Raw genomic sequence first — 23699 nt, forward strand, 5'->3', positions numbered from 1 at the left:
CATTGTTCAAAATAAGTAAATTCTAAAAAAGGTACCTATTTTAAAGCTTAAAGAGGAATACACTGAGACAGATCAGACACAGATATCGGCATTATTATAAGGTAGCTTTATTAAATTCCTTTACTATCTAAAAAATGATTACAAAAAGGAATACTTCATTTAAGTGTAATACTGTCTTTATGGACGTACCATGGTTGGAAAGTAAAGTTAAAGGTCATGAATACATGTGAGAAGAGAATGGGGACAAAGGCAGGACCCCTGGTAGTCTATCACGCCAAGCGCAATGGGTCCCCGGGGAGAGGAGAACACAGGGACAAATATGGCGGTGTCAATGGGCTGCTTCTAGAAGCTTAAAATAAACACACCCCCTGACTCTGGGCCAGGACACATAGGCACACAACTCTTGTACCGATTCTCAAAGCTGCCCAAAGCTGCAGCCTTCCTTCCATCAGATACCAGTGGACATCCCCAAGCAGCTTTGGTTTTTGTTTTCTCTCCAATTTACACACATACACACACACACACACACACACACAAACACACACTAGGGTGCCTTCCTCCTTTGACCATCAAGCTCTTTTGTCTTGGGTACAAAGTAAAAAAGATTTTGATCCCTTCAATCAAAATCAAAGCAAGCCAGACTCCCGCAAGCCAAGAAACCCACTTCTGTAGGAGAGAAGCCAGCGTTTCGCTTTATTGAATGAACATGTGAGCACTCAGGGCCTGATCTGTCCTCCTGTGGTCTGGCTTCGACTCTGGCAACCAAGCTGAGAACTGGACAAGGGAGGGCAGGACACCTATTAGCTAGAGGTCTTACTCCCCTGTCACAAAGGCACTTCTGGAGGCTCGGAATCTATCCCTTTTCTTTTTTTGGTTCACAAAAGGAAGGAACAGGAAAGAAAACTATGTTGAGATTCTGGGGACAAAACAGGCCATTAAGGAAACTGTGAGTGTCTGGCAAGCCCTATTTCCAGCAGGCCTTGTTCCAGGCAGCTCCGGAAAGCGTGTAGGTTAAAAAAAACCCAGCTGGCCCTTGTTTGGTTTTCAGCAAGGCCCTGCCTCTTTAAGTTTGCACTGGGAGCCCTCCGGGGGCAGCCAACTTTTAATTGTGCACACATGGGGTTTCTGGAGCCGGCCCCATGCTCTGCCAACAAACACACGGCCTGTTTTCTTTCCTTTGAAGAGAGAAATTCTGGAGTCTGAGGAGGATCAGGACGGCCCGTAACCCGGGTTCTAAGCCCAGGGACTCATCAGTGGCTCTGGGAACAGGATTCATTTCCTGTGTCTCCAGGTCTGAAGGATTTTCTAGGAAAATTAATATTTGCTGGGGCCTCCATGTGGGGAGGGGTCAGATTTGGGGGTAATTTCTTGATATGAACTCACACACATCGGCTCACACATCTCAGCTGCTGAGAGTCCTGAGGCTCCCCCCACCTGAATGGGGGCGACACTTGTAGTGGCAGCGAGAAAGCAGAAGGGACTAAATTTCCTACTCCCGGTGACAAGGACAGAATCTGTTTTGTGAACAAAATTCCCCCAAGAAGCTGCCTGGGGGGAGTGGACAAAACACTATTATATACCAGACAATTAAATGCAGGGGGGCAAAGGGGAGTTAAGCCACTCCAGACGCCACCCGTGTGTAATAACACTCAGGATTAAAACGAGAATAAGCAATTCCAGTGACTTTCAAATTTGGCAACAAGTAGTATGATTTCCCCCATTCCCCGATGGTGATTCAAAAACTACAATACTTTTTCCTCTTGCCCTCCTCCCCGTCACTGCCAGTTGAGTGTTCTCAGGGCTCTCCACAAACCCACGCCCCAGCATCGGCCTCTGGCGCCAATTTATATGAGAATGTAGTTTTGGTCTGCACTGTGGCTGCTTTGAACTGGGGTACAGGGAAAACCCCACTTTAAGCTGGAGTCTTGTCACTGTTAAGGGTTCCCCCTGGGAAGCAGAAGAAAAACCCACTTGCCTTTGAGACCGAGGCCTTGGTGGGTACGAGGGGTGGGGCAGGAAGGAGCCCGGGAGGAAGAACAAGGGAGGAGGGGCGGTTTGCTCTGGGGCTGACTGGCCCCCGAGGGGAGGCACCTCTGGTCCCCTCTCATGGCTACTCTTCTGCGGAGGACGATGCAGCACTTTCGTCATCTGACATCGGGGCAAACTGAAACGAGAAGAATTCCTTGTTTGGCATCCTTGCCTCCCAGGCGCCGCGCTGTTGGCTAGCCCTGCAGCTGCAGTGAGCGAACAAGAGGCTGTGATCCCCTGGCCTCAAGGAGGCCACCTTTGGGGGAGGTGCCTCCAAGAAGCAAATACATAAATGCAGGAGAGGGTTTTCATCAGGGATAAGAGATGGAAGGGAATGAAAGTGGATGGCAGGTGGTCAGGGAGGGGGATGTCTGCGCTGAATGATGCTGAGGGGCCAGCCAAGGGGGCTGAGCAGGGAATTTCAGGCAGAGGGAAGAGCCAGTGAAGAGGTCCTGAAGCAGGGGCGGTGGTAAGGCTGGTGTGGCTGGAGCTCGGTGAGCGGGGGGAGAGGAAGGACAGAGGGGTGGAGGTGAGGGCTGTTGTGCAGGGCCTGATGGGCTTTACAGATGACTTTGGCTTTTTCTCCAACTAAGGTGGGAGTGAGAGAGGGCTGTGAGTACAGGAGGGGTGTGCTCTGACTCAGGTGTCCACAGTGACCTCTGGCTGCTGTGGGGAGAGCAGACAGGAGGGGACAGTGGGGGGGCAGAGGCTATGGCAGTGGTCCAGGTAGACAGTGATGGAGAATTGGGGTTCCTCCCTCAGGAGTCCCTGGGGGCAGGAGCACAGATCAGATAGCAAGGCATCACCAGCCCATCACCCCGATCTTCCAGTTGAGGAAACTGAGGTCGAAAGCTGATCCCCAGGTGATCCTGAGTGTCACCACTGAGGCCCAGGCATCCTGAAGCCAGAAAAACTTGGAGCCTCAGAAGAACCTGAGAGCCAGGTGGAGACAGATGGCATATGTCTCTGCAACCTTCCCTCTCTTGGACCATTTGGGGAGTTGCTGTGGTCGACACCCACCATGCTACTCTTGAACCCGGTCCCAGATATGCCTCAGGGAAGCTGGGGCAAGTGCAAGTGGGGGTGAGGAGGAGGGGGCAGCGAGGCTCCTGCCCAAGGTCTGGAGTCAGACAGGCCCCAGGGCCTCTGCCCCTTCCTGGCTGTGAGACCCTGAACCAAGGATGTAACCATTCTAAGCCTCAACTTTCCCACCTGAAAAACAGAAATAATAATAGTACTTTATGCAAACATATCGGGTTATTGTGGAAGGTTCAAGGAATCACACCCAGTAGGCACTTGGTATTTGTATTGTCTCCTCCATTACACAAGAGTATCACTTTGAGCACCTACAGGGGTTGCCTCCGTCTCCCCCATTGGACTGGAAGGGACTGTGCTCCACCAGACTAGAAGGGCTTTTTTCTCCACCAGGCACTTACGACACAGCTAGTATCAACATCACCCTCCTATTACTCTTCTGGAAGAGTGTTTTGCTAACAGACAAGATTTTTAAAAAACCCAGACTTCTGTGATCAAATAAGAGCAATGTTGGGTTAAACACAGTTAAATTAGGTTTCTTTACAGTGAGACCTCTCAAGGCCTTTGATACAATGACATGCTTTAAAAGCCAAAGTCTTCACTGTGTGGCCCACAAGGCCCTGCATGATCTGTGGCGTCATCTCCCTGCCCTCGTCTCTTCCCTCTGGGGCTCCTTGATGCCCCTCAAACACACCAAGAATGTTCCTGCCTAAGGGCCTTTGCACTGTTTGTTCCTTCTGCCTGGAGAGCCACATAACTTGCTCTCTCACTTCCTCAAGTGTTGGCTCACATGTCACCAATTCATCAAGGTCTCAAGTAGCTCCTCCATCACCCACTTTCCCTCTTATCCCAGTACTTACCATTCTCTGGCTATGATACACTAATTTGCTTATTTTGTCTTTTAATTAGAATGTCTGCTCTATGAAGGCAGAAACTTTTTTGTTTTGTTCAGTGCTGTGACTGCCAGGACCTACAATAGGGCCAGAGACAGCTGGTGCTCTGTAAATATTTCTCAAATGAGTGAATAGTGATTAAGAGCATGCGTTTGGAACCAGAGAACCAAGTTCAAATAGTTATGTCGACCATGACCATGCAGTCTCAGCTCTCTGTGACTCATTTCCTCATGGGGCACCATGGAAGTTCAACAATCAGATGACTATTAAGTCCCTGGCTCAGGATCCATACACCATAAGTTCTTCAGAAGCATCTGTCCCCTCCCAAGGCCCCCACCCCCTGTCCTGCCAGGGTTGAGACTCACCGAGCACTTGATGTTCATGCGAGAGTACAGCATGGATGCAATTTCACTCTGCCCCGCGTCCAAGGCCACCATCAAAGCCGTGCTCCCATCCTGAAAAGCACCATTGCTATAATGACACCTGGCACTGAGCTCCTGCCCTCCCTGAGGTGCACCTGAGTGTTGACTCACGCGGTCAGTGAGTGAGATGTTGCAGCTGGGCACAGCCAGCAGCAGTCCCGTGATCTCCTTGTGGCCATGCTCGCAGGCACACATGAGGGCTGTGGAGCCGTCATCATCTTGCACATTGACGTCGGCCTCGCAGGCCAGCAGAGCTTTGACCACATCCACCCGCCCATGGCTGACTGCCAGCATCAGGGCTGTCTGCCCTGCCTGGGCAGGACAAGAAACAGGCTTATGAACTACGCAGGCTCCAAGACATGTCACCCTGCACTGGAACCTTTCATGGTTCCTGACTAATCTGACGCTAACAGCACCCCCACTCCCTGGCCTCCTTCTGTGCCTCAATCAGTCCTTCCCACCACTGGGCCTTTGCACTTGCTCATCACCCCCTCCTCCTGCTGTCTCATTCTCACTCCTCAGGCCTCAGCTTAAATGCCGCCTCCTCAGGGAAATGCTACTCCTTTCCCCACCCCCACCTAAAGCAGGTGCCTAACTTACAGGTGTAAACATATGTCAACATTTATCAAGTTAAGATTTGTACACTTTTCTCTATGTCAGTTGAACCTCAATAAAAATTTGTAAACCAGTGTTCACCAGTACATGAACAATAAACAAACTGCGGTAAACCCATACTACAGAATATTACTCAGCCTTCAAAAGAAATGAAGCACTATGGCATGCACACTACACCATGGATGAACCTTGAAAACATTATGCTCAGTGAAAGAAGCCAGATACTAAAGGGCACATACTACCTGACTCCATTTATATGAAATACCCACAATAGGTAAATCTACAGAGGCAGAAAGCAGGCTGGTGGTTGCCAGGGACTGTGGGAGAGAGTGGGGAGTCACTGCTAATGGGTGCAGGGTTTCCTTTGGGGGTGATGGGAATGTTCTGGAAATAGATATAGGTGATGGTTGCACAACACTATAAATGTACTAAGTGCCATTAAATTGTACATTTAAAAGAGTTAATGTTATGTGAATTTCACCTCAATTTAAAAAAAGTAAACCACTAAAAAATTATTTTTAATTAAAAAACATGAAATCAATAAAAAAAAGCAAGCAGGGTCTGCTCCTGTATGCGCACCGCAGCTCCCTGCTTCTTTCTTTCCCCACTTTTATGCTGTTTTGATTCCCTCCCCTCCTCGCTGTGTCCTAGCTGCCCTACTCTTCTGCCTTACACCTGTCCACTCCCCTGCCTCCCAGCTTCTGCTCCCAACATGCAGCTGGAGGGAGATTTCAAATCAGAAAGTGGGCCACACCACTGCACCGATGCAACGCCTCTAGTGGCTTTTTGCAGCCCGTGTCCAAACCTCTCCAACCTCCATGCTGCCTGAAATGCACATGGCTCCCAGAGCTCCCCACTGGCTAGTGAGCTTCAGGACGTGGGGGCCATGCCTGCTTGTCCACTATCTGAGCCTCTGGCATCCACTTGCTGCCCAATGAATTACCAAGCAGCATGGGGGATGGTGTCAGGTTAAGAAAGGCTGAGGACCCCCATGTCCTCTCCCATCCCCCACCCATTTCCACCAAAAGGTCCTGCAACACAGGCGGCCTGTCGGGGAAGGGCATAAGAACAGGGCTCTGGAGCTAGATCCTCTCCCTTCAAATCCCCCTCCTCTAATATGACCTTGAGAAAATGACTCTGCTTCTCTGAGCCTCAGTTTCCTTGTCTGTGGAGTGGGAACTCTCTCCTGGGCATGAAACGAGGTCATGTTTGGGCTTGGGGCACAGCCAGGACTTAGTAAATGGGAAAGGCTGCCCAGGGCCCGTACCTGGCTGGCTTTGGCATTGACGTCTCCAAGCCGAAAGAGCTGCAGGAGAGTCTCGATGTCATCTTGGGTCTTCAGGGTGGCCAGGGCGGTGAGCATGATGGGGCTGTAGCCAGCACGGTTCTGCTTGTCGACCTGGCAGACACCTGATGGAGGGGGCAGGACGACACGAGCCCTCAGACCCTGCTGATGTGAGCTAGGCCTGCCTCGGTCTGGGGGCGGGTCCCCAAGGACCAGGCCACATCTCTGCTATCAGACCGGGATGGAGCTTGTTTCACTCGACCATAATGAGCACTGGGCATCATGTCTCCTCCATCAGTCCAGACGTGGCCTAATTCCTCCCTCTTCTCAGACTGAGAACCCCATTCTGCCCCAGGATGTCCTTCTCCATTCTTTTTTTTCTTCTTTTTCCCCCATTTCCATTCTGATACCTGTCTCCATTCTTTTTTTTCCTTCTTTTCCCCCCATTTCCATTCTGATACCTGTCTCCATTCTTTTTTTTTCCTTCGTTTTCCCCCATTTCCATTCTGATACCTGTCTCCTCTAAATGGAGCCACTCCACTTATAATTGAAGCCATCCCACTCCTCCATCAGACTGCTCCCCTGGCACTGGCACCCACATTTCAGACTGGGAGTAGGATGTGTCTCCCTCATTAACCTGAACACCAGTCTCCCTCAGACTGGTCTATGTCTCCTCCATCAGATTCTGGGTTCCACCTCCTTCATCAAACTAGGAGTCTGTGTCTTCCCAGTCTGACTAGGGAAAGGAAAATATTTTCCTGCCGAATTGAGGACCACATCTTCTCTCCAAGCCCCAGGCTGGAGGACATGTCCATCCCTCAGACTAGGGTTCCAGAGGCATGACCTCCACTGTACAGCGGTCTAAGTGGATGGTGGAAGGGCCACATGTTTCCCCGAACCATGGCTGGCCTTCCCAGAATACTGGGGCTACAGGTAGGGCCTGCATCTCCCCCACCAGAGTGGGAGGGCAGTGTCTTCCCCATCAGACCACCAAAGCAGGGTGGCAGCTGACCAGCTCTCCCGGGCCCCCTCAGCCTGCCTGGCAGGGCTTACCGCTGTCCAGCAGCTGCTGCACAACTGGGAAGTTGGCGTGGGACACAGAATAGTGCAGCGCAGTGTTGCCATTGCTGTCAGCAATGTTGACCACATAGTCCAGCAGCCGTGATGACATGGCCCGGAACGTGACCAGGTGGCGCCGCACAAGCTCAGGGTGGGCATCGCTGCGGCAGGCCAGGCGCAGCCACTCCTGAAGCACTGTGGTGTAGGCCACTTTCTGGATGCAGGTCGGAAAGAAGGGTGTGAGGGCAGGCGGCAGCCCACCTTCTCCAGGGCTAAGCCCCAGGAGGGGAGTGCGGATGTCCCGATCCTGAACCGGAGCCTTGGAGGGGAGTGTGGGCACCCCACCAAGAGGAGCCCCTAGAGTAAAGTGTTATATCCCCATCCTAGACAAGGACCCTAGAGGGAAGTGGGGACACTGCAATCCAAGATCTGCCCCCCAGAGAAAGTTGTTAGCGTCTCCATCCTGGATATGTCCTTCAAAGGCAAGTGTGGACACCAGTGGAGGGAAATACGACATCCCCTTCCCTCAAGCTCCCGAAGGACCAGGAACCAAGGCCAGGTTTGCCAGCAGGCGATCATCCTCAGGCCCTTCCCCACCTCCCCGGTCCCTCTCTAAGGCCCACGACTCAAGCACACTGCCCCCAAGCTCCCAGGGTCCCCCTGAGGCTGGCACAGGGAGCACTGCAGATGAGGAGAAGCCAGGGTGCAGAGGAGGGCCCTCCCAGTCCCAGGGTCCCCGCGTACCAGCTCCCGCTCGCTGAGGGCATTGGGGTTGTCCAGGTACTTTTCCAAGGCTAGACAGGCTGAGATGAGATCAGGGCTTAGCTCCATCCTGTGAGGGGGAGGGAGTTTATCTCAGGAACACCCACCTCAGCCTCCTGGGTTTCCCCTACTTTCGACATCTGGCTGGGGTGCTCGGAAAGGGCCTCAGTGCTCTCTACCATGGCACTCACCCAGTCCTTCCAGGGCTCACCTGACTGGTAGAACCTCAGAGGCCCCTTCACCAAGAACAAATTTTTACACTATACTCCACAGGCATACATGGGGGACAAACAGACTCCAAGGGAAAGTGGGCACACAGGCTAGTTTACTCCAAGTGGTCAGTGGCAGGTGGAAAATATGTTCCTAATGCCAGATTTTTCATCAAGGAAAAAAAGAGATAAACAGGATAGACAGGTGGGACAAAAATGTCCCCAAAAGGTGGGTAGCTTAAGGACTTTACTTGCCTAACCCAACAGCCCAATTGCTCCCATCAGGCTCTTCATCAAAGCCTCCAAGCCTTCAAGATGCCCAGAGGGAGAAAAGTACTTCTCTGCTAATTTAGACTAAGATGTGCATGACTGATGGGATATTCACTCAAAAGGCTTGGATGGAGGGATTTGAGGTCACCCCACACACAACCCTGGCCCTGCCTCCCACCCAGAAAACTGACCGGATCTCTTCCACATTTGATCCCGATGCCCCCTCAGCTGTGGGCACATGCTGAGCCTCCCGAGATAGTTGGCACTCCTCCCGGTTGTTCTTGGCTACTGCTGCACCTGTGGGCCTGAGCTGGGGGGCTTCAGCCACACTTGGCACCCTTGCCTCGGGCTCTGGGGTCTCATTCTCTGTGCTCTCATTGTCCGAGAAGTTCTCTGCCGTGCTGGAGTCCTCAGATGAGGACTCACACCTGGGGAAGAGGGATAAGTGGGGCAGGAGAGATGCTGCAGATGGGATAGCAAATGGTGGAGAAGGGGTGTGGGGCTCTGACTACAGGACCTTGGTTTCCCAATCTGTTAAATGGGGATAACGTCAGCATGGACCTCACAGGTCTTCAGGAATGTGTCTTAACAGCACTTGGCACTTAGTAAGTGCTCAATAAACACTAGCTGTGACTGGGATCACGCTGGGGAGGTCAGGGAGGGACACTGCTTTTTCCTTCTATCTCTCGGTACCTCTCACACCCTCTGCTCCTTACACAGGTGTAAGACCCTTGCCTTACCTCGAATGGGTCCCTCATGCTTCTTGCTTCCTCTGGACAAAGTCTAAGCTTCCTGGCATTTGAGGTCTCAAACTGTCCCTGACCATCGCTCCCCATGCCCCCCATTAATCATGTCACTGTGCTGCCTCTCACTCTGAGCCTTTATCCAGGCTGTGCCCTCCACCAGGCAAGCCCTCTCACCCCACCCCCCTTCACTTTGCCAGGTCCTGCTGTCCTGTAGCACACGTGCTCATCCTTCAGTGACTTCTCTGGGACATCTGTGCCTCCCCAAGATCCCACACTGCCTGAGCGTCCCTGTCATTGCTCCAACCACACTGCTGGGACCTCCCATTGGGGCCTGAGGCCCCGATAGTCCAAAAGCTTCATCAGGGCAGGGAGCTTAATCTGGCACCTTCCAGGGGGTAACATAGTACAGTGGTTAGAGCATACATCTAGAGCCAGACCATCTAGGCAGACTCCTGGTCACCACGTGAGCTCCAGCAAGGCACTCAGCCTCATTGTGCCTCAGTTTCCTCACTTGTCTATTGTGCATTAGTTAAATGAATGAATCAAAGTGAGGGGCTTAGGCCAGGTCCTTGGTATATTCTTGGAACAAACAGGGGCATGGAAGCTGGGGAGTGTGCTAGGGGCTCCTCTTACCCTCCATTGACCCCCACAAACTGGAGGCTCCTCTGATGGGCCTTGGGGTCTGCAGGCTCCTCTTTCCGCTTCATGATGGACCGCATGCCCACCTGGGGCCCACCTGCGGGGAGAGGTGGTGTCACAAGGTTTGCCCACAGCCAGACCCCATGCCCGGGCCTCCAGTGCTCTGTCCCTCTTGGCAGCCACGCACACTTACTTGCACCTCTGGCCTCCTCTGACTCACATGAGGCTGCTTGCCTGGTGGGCTCCCTGTCGGTAGTGTTGCAGGTAGGCACCCAGCCTGTGTTCTTCTTGGGCTGTGCCAGCGAGGCTGCTGCAGACTCTGGGGGTGATGAGGATGACTCTGCAGAAGGCTGTGGGAGACCTGGAGGGGCAGGAAAGAGGGGCTCACTGTGGGTAACAACAGCAAAGTAATAACAGTAATAATACTGCCTCCTGGGGTCTGGGGCTCTGAGGGCTAATTCCAATACTTCATCAACTCTTCCCAGCCCATGAGAAGTGGAATTATTACAGATGAGCGAACTGAGGCCCCAGAGGATTGCTCAGTGATCAAGCAGCAGAATCTGATTCCAACCCTGGTTTGTTGCCTGCCCCACACTGGTCAGGGACAGGGAAGGTCCTATGGCCCCACAGTGCTGGCTCATGACCCCCCTCCGACAACATACTAAGTGTGTCTGGAAACCAGGTTTGAATCACATCTTCTAGGAGCAGATGTGACCTCAGGCAATTCACTTAACCTCTCAGTGCCTCCAGAGAATGACATTCCTACTCTTGGCATCTTCTGTAGACTAGACAGTGAGGTGAGATGAAGTGCTTAGGACAATGGCTCCACTTCAAGAGTGCTCAAGAAGCATCTGCTAGTTCAAGAGAATTGCAAACTTTATTTTGATAAGACTTAATATTATGATTTTTTTAAAGTCTTTTTTAAGATTTTTTATTGACTTTTTAGAGCGAAAGGAAGGGAGAGACAGAGGAGAAACATCAATTGGCGGCTGCCTCCTGCATGACCCGTCCTGGGGATTGAGCCTGCACTGCAGGCCTGTGCCCTGACCCAGAGGGGAACCGGCAACCTTTTGGTGCACAGGATGAAGCCCGCCCAACTGAGCCACACTGGTTAGGGCTATGATTTTTATTTTTATTTTTTACAGAAGGACTGTGCTAAAAACGTCATTTTGTATTCGGCTCCTTTTTCCTTCTTTACTTAACTCTAAGCAGGTGTTACTTTAATAAATTGGGAAAAGAAACAATAGAGCTATTGGAAAATGACAATTAAAACCTCACCCAGGCAGAATTTCAGTTTGGGAAGATAAAGTTTTAGAGGTGGGTGGTGGTGATGGCTGCACAACAGCGTGAATGTGCTTAATGCCACTGAGCCGGACACTTTAAAATGGGAATTTTATGTTATGCATATCTTATCACAATTTTTTAGAAAACCCACCTAGCTTGGTCTAAGGACAGAGGTGACTTTGTGGGCACAAGGCCCTGAGGGTGCCCCCTGTCCACCTGGGAATGGAACTGGCAGGGAGCTCCAGGCCCAGATCACCAGCCTAAAATGAGGAACAAAAGTCTAGTCGCCACTGTGAGTGGCTGTCCAAGTCTTGGAATGGTTCAGGCCCCCCCAGCCAATGTGTGGCTTCCTTGTCACCACTTCCCCAGGACGTCCCCTTCCTGCCACTGGCCACAGGCTCCACAGACCAATTCATTTTAATTCTCTTTAACAGTTAAAACTTCTTCTAATATCCACAGTAACTACCTCCTCAAGTCCCTGGGCAACACTCAACTTGAGTTAAAAACAGGGAGTAAATACTTGGGACAAGCACATAGAAAAGATGAGACACTTGGCCATGAGCACACAGACAGCACCCCAGCCCAGGGTGTGGCTTGGGCCAGGCCAATTCCAGAGCTGGTTTTTACGTGAACCTCCTGATTTAAAAAAAAAAGTGATTTTAGAAAGAGAGAGGAGGGCAGAGAGAGAGAACAATTTGTTGTTCCATTTATTTATGCATTCATTGGTTGCTTCTTGTTTGTGCCCTAATTGGAGACTGAACCTGCAACCTTTGTGTATCTGGATGACATTCTAACTAACTGAGCTACCCGGCCAGGGCTCCTGGTTTTTTTTTTTAAACTTTGTCAATAAATTCACATCAAACAAACAAAAACATTATGTGGACAAGTGAAATGTGTCAGGAAGCAGATGGCCAGTTTGTACCTTGTGCCCCAAATTCATGCCCCTAATTTAAATACCTCGGAGGGTAAAAAAATCAGGTAAAGCAGTATTTTGCTGAGTGAAATAAACCAGGCACAAGAGCATAACTACTGTGTGATTCCACTTACAAGAGGTCCCTAGAGGAGTCAGATTCATAAAGACAAGAAGTAGATGGTGGGTGCCAGAGGCTGGAGGAGGGAGAGGGGGAGTTAGTGTTTAATGGAGACAGAATTTCAGTTTGGGAAGATAGAAAAGTTCTGGGGATGGTTGGTGGTAATGGTTGCACAAAAAATATGACTGCTGAATACCACTGATCTGGACACTTATAAATGGTTGCGATGGTAAATATTATATTATGTGTATTTTACCACAATTTTTTTAAAGATTAAAAAAAATGGAGTAGTACCACGGCCCATTCCGCCCCAAGGAAAAGCACACCCTGCTTCCAAAACCTTGGGTGACTCCTTCCAGCATGATGAGGTCAAGGTCAGACACTGCAATGCTAAAATAACAATAATAAAAATGATGATATTTATTGCTGTTATTTCACTGGGGGATGGGGCAAACTGATACCAAAATTTATATGGAAAAACTAAAGTCCATGACTAGCTAAGATAATTTTACAAAAATGGGCAGAGATGGGGAACCCAGCCTAGGAGAGAGTAAAATATATGCCAACGCCAGAACAGTCCAAATAGTGGGGCATTGTTACTTGAAAGATGGGCCAAGGGAACAGAGGAGAGGGAGCCCAGCACAGGGCCCCCTCAGGGAACTGGGAGTAAGACAGAGGGGTTTCCACTAACCAGTGGTCAAGGGTGGGCTCTGTGGTGTGGTGCTGGGGAAAGCAGCTTACTCTAGCCAAGAAAATCAAGCTGGAACCCTATCTCAGGCCTTACACAGAAAATAAACTCTGAAGGGGTAATATGAAGGTACAACTACAAAACCACAGGAAGAAAATGTAGAATATCTGGGGCCTCAGGAAGGGGAAAGATTCCTTTACAAATTCCTCAATGTCTAACCACTATGTGGTACACCTGAAACTAATATAATATTGAATGACAACTGTAATGGGGGAAAAAAAACACTCAACCCTCAACAAATGAAACTTCAAATAAATAAAAAAATTCCACAAAGCACAGACCATATATGAAAAATAGAAGGTGATCTCACTTATATGTGAGATCTAATAAAACTGAACTCATAGATAGAGAATAGATTAGTAGTTGCCAGGGGTGGGGATGGGGAATGGGTGAAAGGGGTGAAAAGGTACAAACTTCCAGTTATAATATAAATAAATCCTGGGGATGTAATGTACAGCATGGTGACTGTAGTTCATAATACTGTACTGTATATTTGAAAGCTGCTAAGAGAGTGAATCTTAAACATTCTCATCATAAGAAAAAAAAAACAACTGTAAGGTGACAGATGTTAATAAAACTTATTGTGGTAACCATTTCATAATATATACATATATAAAATCATTAATTTGTACACCTTAAACTAATACAATGTTATATGTCAATTACATCTTAATAATAATGGAAAAAAATTTTTTAAATACGATTGGTTTAACTATGTCTGACATAAAGATTTCTATCTGATAAAAACAAACAAACAAAAAACCCAAGACTCATAGACAAAATCAACAGATAGAAGAATACAGACTGGGAGGAGATACAATGCCAAAAATGGGCAAGTGATAATCTTCTAGAACAAGAGTCAACAAGCTTTTTGTGTAAAGGGCTAGACAGTAAATACTTTTGCTATGTGGGCCATAAGGTCTCAGTAGAAAATAGTGCAAAAGCAGCTCTAGACACTAAGTAAATGAATAGGCGTGGCTGTGTTTTTATAAATTTGAATTTCATATAATTTTGCTCATGTCACAAAATGTTACTTCTTTTCATATTGTTCCACCATTTAAAAACATAAAAACCATTCTTAGCTTGTGAGTCATATAAAAACAGGCATCAGGCTGCATTTGGCCCACAAGCCATAGTTCACCAACCCCTATCCTGGAATATGTCAGAAACTTCTCAAAACTGCCCAAAGAAAAATGGACAAAGGCAAATAAGTGATCCACAGAGGGATCTTATTAAACATATAGTGATGCTCAACCTCATCAGAAATCAAAGAAATGCAAATTAAAACAAGGAGATACCACTTTGCACCAGCACCAGATGGGCAAAACATTAGAAAGACATATAAAACTGTATGTTGGTGGGGGTGTGGGGAAATGGGCCTTCCGAACCAAGCGTGGCTGGTGGGAATGTGAACAAGGGCAGCTTTTCCAGAGAGGATCAGACAGAACTTCTGAAACTGTGCATCTCCTGTGGCCCAGTGACCCTACTGAAGGGAACAGGTGAGGATGGTCCCAGCACTGTTCACGGCAGTCAGGAGTTGGAAGTAACCCAGGTGCCCACCAAGGGGGGATCAGAAAAGAAAAGTATAGCACATACTAGGGCATTAAAAGTGACAAACCGGATTTATAAACATCAGTATGAAGAGTTCAAAAACTGTGTACAGAGGAAAAAATAAGAAATGAGATTTTTTCCCCCCTAAAGCACAATACCATTTTAGGAAATGAAACACACACAAGGCATATTTTTCAAGGACACCCAAATATCTAAATAAGCTTCTGAAAGTGGATTGCTAGGAATGATATTAAGTGGGATGAAGGCTAAGAACTGATGAAGGGGGTGTGTGAATGGCATAGAGCAGAGATTGGCCTCCAGGGCAGTTTTTACATTTTTAAATGGTTGGAAAAACAATTAAAAGAAGGATTCCATCTGGGACACATGGAAATTATATGAAATTGACATTTCAGTGTTGAGACATGAAGTTTTCTTGGCACATAGCCACGCTCATTTATTAATACCTATATTGTTTAAGTCTGCTTTCATGCAACAAAGGCAGAACTGAGGCACCAAATTCATCAAAATGTATACATTAAAAATACACATTTTTTGCCTGGCTGGAGTGGCTTACTTGGTTGAGCATTGTTAGGGCACATACCTGGGTTGCGGGTTTGATCCCTGGTCATCTCTCTCCCTATCCCCCGCCCCTCTAAGCATATCCTTGGGTGAGGATTAAAAAAATAATAAAATTAAAAATACACATTTTTGTCCTGGCCGGGTAGCTCAGTTGGTTAGAGTGTTGTTCCGATATGCCAAGGCTGCAGGTTCGATCCCCAGTCAGGGCACATACAAGAATCAACCAATGAATGCATAAATAAGTGGAACAACAAATTGATGTTTTCTCTCTCTCCCTCTCAAATCAATAATAATAAAAAGAATGTCCAAACCTGTAGAGAACTTAAAATATATATATATATATATATATATATATATATATATATATATATACACACACACATATTATTGTATATAATATACCTTAATAAAACTGGGGAAAAACAAGTAGAACTGAGTCATTGCAAGAGAGATCATAGGGCCCACAAAGCTGAAAATATTTATTGACTCTCATCATTGAGGGTGGAAATGAAGGTGAAAAAAGAGTAAAGTAAAACAGTATCAGTGTGGTTACCATGGGCAGAAGAAATTTCATTAACTCGGGTTTGAGCCCCTTAAGAGCAAAAGAAATTGTTAACAACGTAAATTACTTAGCCACCCAGTGCTGGAAAGGAGTGAACCTAAGGGAGTGTAAAGCAATTTGGTAACAGACATCAAGGCCCTCAAAAATGCCCTTTCAGAAACCTGTGCTGAAAAAACAGATCAGTTCCTGAGGAAAGACGTCTGCATGGCACCCTTGAGAGTTAAGAGTGATGTGGCTGTTCAAAAATAAATAATGCATCCCAAGAATTCTTAATAACATGAGAAAATGTCCCTGGGAAAATGTTAAATCAAAGAAATCAAAGAAATTAGAAATTCTTGCTTTGAGAACTGTGGGCAAATCCCTTAATCCGCCTGTGCCTCAGTTTCCTCATCTATAACATGGGGATTAAAATGAATTAAAATATTAAAAGGGAGTCAAATAATGCCTTGATCTATAGTAAGGGCTGCTTAAATGCTTTTAAAAGTAAAATAAAAAGAAACAACAAATTCCACCAGCCTCATGTTACCAGATTTGAAAAATACATATTATTTTCTGTGTTAAAAAATTCAGAAGAAGCCCAGGCAGCATGGCTCAGTGGTTGAATGTCCACCTATGAACCAGGAGCACATGGTTCGATTCCCAGTCAGGGCACATGCCCGGGTTGCAGGCTCGATCCCCAGTTGGGGGCGTGCAGGAGGCAGCCGATCAATGACTCTCTCTCATCACTGATGTTTCTCTCTCTCTCTCCCTTCTTCTCTGAAATCAATAAAAATATTAAAAAGAATTTGGAAGGAAAAAAGCAGAAGTGTTGACAGCAGCTGCGTTTGGGCAGTGATAGGTTTATGGGGGGGTTGGTGTTCTAGATTTTTCTGTACTTCCCAAAGCTTCCGCAGAGAATATAAATTGCTTTCATAGAAACATGTTTCAAACAAGAGCAGAGGAAATTTCAAAGTCTTGGAGAGACCCCAGGGATGCATGTGCCTGGCCACCCTTTCTCCCACTGATCTCTCTGTGGTGCCTTTGCCAGGACTTTGGGGTGCTCCAGGAGGGGAAGACTGTCACTCAGCCTCCCCACCCTTCAACTATGCATCTAGCTGACCCACCTAAGTGAATACATGGTCCAAACATTTGTCAAGTCCTCCTAGTGTCGTATCTCATTTTATTTCCTATATTGCTCCTCACCAGTCTACAAAGCCTGAAGGACCCACCCCTGTGCTCAGGCTATCCTGGACCTCACTTCTCTAGCCTTATCCTATTCCAGTTTGTTCAACACCTAGGATGCACCCATGCCCCTCCTCACCTCAGAGCCTTTCCCCCTGCTATATGCCCTCCCAGAAGACTCTTCTTCCCACTTCTTTGCCATCTGGCTGCTTCCTTACTTTCACATCTTGGTTCAGAGCCAACAGCTAATCCTTGAGTACCCACTATATCTTGGTGCCCCCATTGAACACTTAACATGAATTGATGCATGTAAGCCTCACATTAATCTGGTGCATCAGGCTGTCAGGACCCCAATTTGCAAATGAGACACAGAGAGGTTAAATAAATTGCTCAAGGGCACAGAGCTAGGGAGCAGGGAAACCCAGGCCTCCACCCCATCGAACACATTATCTGCTTCAAACTGGTGTTCTCTGAAATAATATTTCTTCACTTATTTATTATGGTCTCTTATTTGTTTATTGCAGGGGCTTTTGTCTATCTTGTGCATTGCTATGTCCCCAGTGCCTAGAAGAGTTTAGTACATAACAGGAACTCTATAAACATTTGCTGAATGAGCAGACATTAAAATGGATTAGCACATTGGGGCTGACTACATCAAGACGGAGTTAAGTGAGACACAAGGAAGAACTACTGGGGGTGGCAGCTTGCTTAGGGTGGGATCATTGCTATGTCTGTGTGTCCTGCAGGCAGAAGGCCCCATGACTGTCCTGGGAGGCATGTCTGGAATGAAGGTTGCCTCTCAGAGACCCTGAGGTTGGGCCAGGCGGGGCCCCTGGCAAGAGGCCAGTCACAGGGCTGGGTGTTTGGAATAGATACAGAACAGAGGGGTGGTGCCCAGCGCTGGCCGAAAACATGGAAAAGCAAGAAAACACAGCTGGGTCCCCACCCTCCAGCTGCGCCCTCGAGTCCCAGCATGAGGCTCTGGGCATCCTACATATGAGGCTGGGATGAGAACCTGGGTCCCACCTCTGAGCCCTGCTGCAGGTTCAGGCCAGATCCTGGTTTGGCCGTTTCCTGGCTATGTGACACAGGGCAAGTGCAGCTTCTCCCTAAGCCCCAGTTTCCCCAACTATAAATAGAGTCGACCTGAAAATCATCAGCAGACATGGAATAAGCAAGGATTGAGTACTTACTGTGTGTGCTAATTCACAGGCATTCTAGAGGTAGGGACCATTATTATGCCACTTTACAGATAGGAAAGCAGAGGTCCAAAGAGAAGTTGCTCATTCGGGGACACACAAGAAGTGGAATTTCAACCCAGGTTGCCTGGCTGCACAGCTCCCTGTCTTTAGCTCCCCTATGGGTGAAACACTTAGCACAGCACCAGGCATCAGGCTGGTGTCTGATAAAGAACAGCTGTTGTTATTATTATGAATCATTCTGGCAACTTCTCCCAGGGGCTTCAGGGCAGCAGTGGTGGGCAGCTGCATATCCCACATCCCCTTTCTTGTCATGAGGACTCAGCACTTCCTTTAGGGAGCACCCCTCAGGACTTGGCCACAGGACTTGAGTGGGGCTCCTCTACCCAGAGGAGCTAGGCAGTGAGGGACAATGATTACCTCAGTGTTGGGCATGTGACCCAAGCCAGCCAATGAGTGCCACCTCTGGGATTTTTACTGGCAATATTTGGACTGAGGGGCTCCCTTTCCACTGAGCTGCAAGCACAGAGGCCCAGAGTGGTGGGGCCACCTTTGCTGGCCTGAGAGAGAAGCCTCCAGGGTGCACAGAGGAAGAGAAAGAGAGTTAGAGATTCCAGAGCACCAGGATCAAGCTATGCCTGAAGCTATCACTAAGTTATGTGAACAACACATTTCCTTTTCATTGCTTAAACTGGTCTGAGATTGGTTCCTGCCACTTACTGAATAAACAGGAAGGGTTTTTTGCTCAGCAAACCAACCTCTTGGGGATGCTCCTCACCAAATACTTTCTGTTTTCTGGACACTTACAATGCAATAGATAAGCATGAGAACATACATTTAATAGAGACCCAATTTTTCAGCATGATCCCTACAGCATTGAGTTGGTGGCACAATTCTGTTCCCTTTTTGCAGATGAAAAGACAGAGGCTCCAAGATAGGGAGCGATATGTATGGTGGAAGACGAGGGCTAGGGCTGTGGCTGTGGCTGGACCCTGCTGTTCAAATGAAGAAAGAGGGACCCTCCACTGTCCTCCCTGCCCATTATGGCTCACCTGCTGCCCCACTGCAGTTTTGCTCTGTGATGCTGATCTTCTTCACCAAGTGGACATTGCCAGTGGATGCAGTGGGCGAGGGGAACACTGCCTCCACCACTTCATGGCTTCGGAACACAGGGGAGCTCTCTGTTCCTCCAGATGTTGCCAGGGCCCGCAGGCCTGCTCCATAGGGCTCCAGACTCTGGGCCCGCTGTGCAGGGGCCCCAGCGGCTGTGCTGGCTGCCACCTCCACCTCCCGAGGTCCCTCTACCACCCGGACGGTGTCCACAGGAACTGGGCTGTCTGGCGGTGGCCTGCCCTGGGGTTGGGGGTCAGGCTGGGGTCCAGCCTGTTGGGCCTGAGCTGCCTGCAGCTCCTGGAGTGCTTTCTTGAGCTGGGTCTCCAGCACCGCGACCTTGGCGGCAAGGGCCACCTCGCCATCAGGCACGCCCAAGTCCCGTTCTCGGACCCACGTGCCCACGCTTCGGGTCTCCAGTGTTACCGGGTCTTCGGGAGCCTCCGGAAGATCAAGGCAGAGCTCGCTGCGGCCCCGGGCGCCTGAAGGGTGGCCCAAGAATTTCTGGCTCTTCAGCTGCACGGTGAGCTGCCGCTTCTCCTCCTGCAGCACTGACAGCTTCACCTGGAGCACGGGGATCAGCTTCACCTGCTCCTCCAGCTGCCGCAGCTTCCGCAGGGCACCCGCCATCTGCTCCCGAACGTGGGCCAGGTGCCCGGCGCTGGGCGGCACTGGCGTGGACATTCCCGAGCCCCGGGGCGTCTGGGGCGGCAGCCCCACGCCCACCAACGAGCTGGTGGAGCTGGCTGCGCTGGGGGTCAGGGAGCCCAGGCCCGTGGGCGCCGCGGCCTGGTCCTCGAGGCGCCGCCGGGCGTCCAGCAGGGTGCGCTCCACCCGGGGGTTGAAGCCGCCGCGGGCCTCCAAGGCGCCATACTGGGGGTAGAAGCCGCGGCCACAGTAGGAGTAGGCGGAGTGGCGGCTGTCCCCGCTGGCGTTGGAGCACAGCGACTCGGTGGAGGTCCACCAGGAGCCAGGGCCCCGGGGCAGCGAGCCGAGTCGGGGCCGGCGCTGCACGGCCACGCGACGCAGCGTGTGGCCCTTCTCAATGTCGTCCACATACTTGAGAAAATCCAAGTCCAGGCGGTAGCCATAGGGTGTCTCCACGGAGTAGGGAGGGTCAGTCTCCTTGGCAGGGAAGGCAGGTGGGGAGGCCGGGCCAGGGGTCCCTAGGGTAGGAGAAAAGCTAGAACTTCTGAACACTGCTGTCTGGGGGTGAAAACTAATGATCCCCTCCTGGGAGAGTCAAGATTTATTTGCCTAAGGGATGGGAGCCCACCGGGCCCTCAACTGCTCAACTGTCTCCAGTCTTAGAACACCCCTCCACACACACACACACACACACACACACGCACCCGCGAGCGACAGGGCCCTGTCTCCCTCCAGGACAGAGCCAAGCTGTCTCTATTCAGGCCCTCAGGGCAAGTCTGTGTCCACCCCCAACCCCCATCCCCCATCCCAGGAAGGGCCATGTATCTCCCCCTACCCCCAGAACCCTTTCCCTCCCTCAGAACTCCAGGTCAGGCCCATCTTCCCACCCCTCTCCCCTCCAACCCCCAGGCAGGGCCCTCTTCCTTTCCAGAAGTCTGACCTGGAAAGGGAGCTGGCACGTGCAGGACTTGGGCCATCTTCCCCTCTGTAGATGTTCCTCAAAAGTCACTGGGAGGCTCAGAATCAAACTGCCTTCAGCACAGGCTGAGGCTTACCTGGGAGGAGGGGGCAATGGAGACTGGAGTCAGGAAGGGTCTGCAGGGGAAGGAGAGGGGATGTGGCTACCACCCTCCACAGCTATCCTTCCCAACACCCCTGTTCCCCGAATAAGGACCCTCTCATAGGTGCACACCCAACCAAGCTGTGGAAAGGAGTGGGGTGGGGTGGGGGCCCTAGGGCCTAGAACAAAGAAACCAAACCTCACAGCCTGCCCGCACATCTGTCCAGCTCCTGGACAGTCTCCAGCTGTTCCTACAGGCCCGCCTCCACAAGGCCCCCAGGCCAGGGGCCCCAAGCCCTACAGGCCTGACCCTTCCTGCACCCCTTTCCCTCAGCCCAGGCCAGGAGCTGGTTATGGGGACAGATGGGGGCTGAGGTAGGCAGGGGGCTGGGGTGCTAATAGGGGGACAGCTATCCTGCAAGGATCTGAAGAGACAGAGACCCAGAGACAAAAACAGAGCTACAGCTCAGGGTAGGGGACCCCAAAACAGAGTTCTGTCAGGAAAGCTGGGGTAGAGGGGGTAGGGAAAATTGTGGGGAGGCAAAAAAGAGCAAAGCCTTTCCCCTTTATGGAAACAATTTTCTCTAAAAATAAACAGTTTCGCTGCCGGGCTACACGAGAACTTCCTGCCCACCCCCAGGGCATGTCCGGCTGCTGGGGAGAGGGGTGCCCAGCAGCCAGGGCGGTGGCCCGGGAAGTCATGGGGGTGCCAGAAGGAAGTAAGAGGGGGTGCCTGGAGGCTGCAAAGGGGAGGGACAATCAGGGCCTCTCACTAACTCACCCTCCCAATCCTGGAGTCCAGCCAGGGTCCTTTTGTCCCAAACACTTTGCCTGAGCTTAACCAGTCCTTTCTGCTGTCTGACCTCCAGCTACCCTGTTGCAGAGGCCCAGACCCATCCCACCACCAGGGAGGACCCTTTCCAACCTGTGGGTGCCAGAGCAGTGGGTACCTGGGAGGATGAGCCAGGTGGGACACCTGCTGGGCATGAAGGCGGGGCTGGGGCTCCAGGGGTTGCCGAGCTGGTCCTTTTCTCACACCCCTCCTGTTTCTTGATTAGCGTCTTGCTTTATCTCTCTCCACGTCTCTGTCTCTCTGCGTCTCTCTCTACTTGTCTCTCCCTGTCTCTATCCTAACTTCTCTGTCTTGCAATGCCTGGAACACAAATGTAGGAAATTTGGTCTTCCACCTGAAGATTCATCCCCTGCACAACAGGATTACAAATAATTTCTGGGGACCCGAGAGACTGGAGACAGGGAGCAGGATTGGAATAGCCTGTGGGGACCCCTGGAGGTGGACAGGGATGGGGTGAATAATAGTAATAACTACAATAATGATCCGAGTATCAGACAACCCCACCAGATAGGGAACTTGGGGGCAAAGAAATGTGCAGTGACTTGCCCAGGGTCACTGGACGGGTAAGTGGCTGGTCCTGGATTTGAACCGAAACCTAGCCGATTCCCCCATTGCGGGCCAAGTCACCCTCACCCTCACTCCACATCCCTCTAACCCATTTCCCAGCCAGAGACAGGTCTGGTCATCCTCAGTGAGGTTAGGTGACCCCAGGTGGAGAAAGCAGATTGGGGGTGCGGATGCCTGGGGCTGAGGCCCCTCTCCCTCTATGGAACCCCTGGGGGACAGGGCGGGGGGACACAACATAGACACAGAGAGAAAGGAAGATAGGACACTTAAAGAGGAGACAAGGTAGGGGCTCAAGGAAGGGGCACAGGCTCCGGGTGGGCACGAATGTCCGACGGGGTCTCCCTAAGTTCCCCCTCGCAGACCCGGCTGGATGTCTCTAAGGGTCTTCCCGCCCCTCTGCCCGCCCCAAAGATGGGGGTGAGGAGGACCCCACCCGTGCAGGGAGGGGCGGGGCCTGCGGGGTCCCTGGCTAATGGCAAACAGCTGCCGCTCCCCACGCCGGCCCAACCGCCAGGCCAAGGCCCAGCCCAGCCGGACGCCCGGTCGCCTTCCCGCCGGCCGCGGAGGGCGAAGGCGCAGGGGGACCGCGCGGAGGGAACGAGGCGGGGAGGGCGGAGATGGGGCAGCGGCAGAGGGGGGCAGTGATGGGGCGGGGGGCAGGGCGAGAGCTGCAGATGGAAGAGGAGGACGGGGTTGGGGAGAGAAACAGGGACGGGGGTCAAAGATGAGAACAGGGCAGAGATACTCAAAAGTCGTGAAGTTTGGGCTGAGATGGTGGAGCTGGAGGCAGCGACTGGTCGATACGCGCGAGGTCACGCCCCGGAGTTGGCGGAGGTGTAGGGACCATGCTCGAACCCCGGTCCGGACTCGAACCCCAACCCGACCCCGGGTCCTACTCGCCTCCCGCGCTCCGGCCGCCGCCGTGCCCGCGTCCCGCCGCCCGAGTCGTCCGCGCGCCGCCGCCCGGCCTCCCGGCCTCCCGGCCCGGGCTCAGCTCCGCCCCGCCCCCTCCAGTGTGCCCGCCCCCAGGCCCGGGGCCGCCCCCAAGTCGCCGCGGGCAGGACAGCGGTGGGGAGATGCGGCCCCGAGGGCGGATCACACGGAGGACAGGTGTGTGCGCGCGCGTGGGGCTGCCCGGCCCGGTCCCGCGCCTCCGCTCCCTGAGTCCCCGGGTCGGGGCCCCCCTCTGTCCTGCCCCGCCTGCTGCAGCCGGGCCGCTGAGGGGGGAGGGGCGGGGCTGGCCGGGCCCCAGCTGCGGGAGGGCGCAGAGGGCGGCTGCGGCGGCGGGAGATCACCCCTCCCCCAGCAGGCCGGGGCTGGAAGCGGCCCAGTGCAGGCCTGGTACACGGCTGCGCGGGGCAGGCGGGGGGCTGGGTCAGTTCA

General features: G+C 51.3%; 1 protein-coding gene across 2 annotated transcripts; it reads right to left on the reverse strand.

The window, feature by feature from the left end:
* Positions 1-85: 85 nt before the first annotated feature.
* KANK2 (KN motif and ankyrin repeat domains 2) lies at positions 86-22363 on the reverse strand. Of its 2 annotated transcripts, none has more exons than XM_016207881.2 (12): positions 21847-22363; positions 20777-20891; positions 19131-20354; positions 10157-10324; positions 9958-10060; positions 8770-9006; positions 8082-8169; positions 7332-7551; positions 6261-6403; positions 4490-4690; positions 4322-4411; positions 86-2164 (listed from the first exon to the last, which is right to left on the reverse strand). In XM_016207881.2, the coding sequence occupies exons 2-12, from the start codon at positions 20811-20813 to the stop codon at positions 2111-2113; spliced, it is 2565 nt and encodes an 854-aa protein (XP_016063367.2). In that variant the 5' UTR covers positions 20814-20891; positions 21847-22363; the 3' UTR covers positions 86-2110. The 2 variants fall into 2 exon arrangements, with proteins under 2 accessions (XP_016063367.2, XP_016063368.2); XM_016207882.2 differs by having other exon boundaries at positions 10184-10324; positions 21847-22362.
* Between the last annotated feature and the right edge of the window lie 1336 nt (positions 22364-23699).

Source organism: Miniopterus natalensis, chromosome 4 (assembly GCF_054644295.1).
Source record: "Miniopterus natalensis isolate mMinNat1 chromosome 4, mMinNat1.hap1, whole genome shotgun sequence".
Classification (NCBI taxonomy): Eukaryota; Metazoa; Chordata; class Mammalia; order Chiroptera; family Miniopteridae; genus Miniopterus; species Miniopterus natalensis.

What these genes read in the sequence shown, in the direction of transcription:
- KANK2 (XM_016207881.2), bottom strand. Translation starts at nt 20,813, where the DNA reads ATGGCCCAAGTCCTGCACGTGCCAGCTCCCTTTCCAG. An exon ending in AAACTGCAGTGGGGCAGCAG is followed by an intron (nt 10,325 to 19,130) that starts GTGAGCCATAAT and finishes CTGCCCCTCCAG; the next exon opens with GTCTCCCACAGCCTTCTGCA. An exon ending in AGAGGAGGCCAGAGGTGCAA is followed by an intron (nt 10,061 to 10,156) that starts GTAAGTGTGCGT and finishes CTCTCCCCGCAG; the next exon opens with GTGGGCCCCAGGTGGGCATG.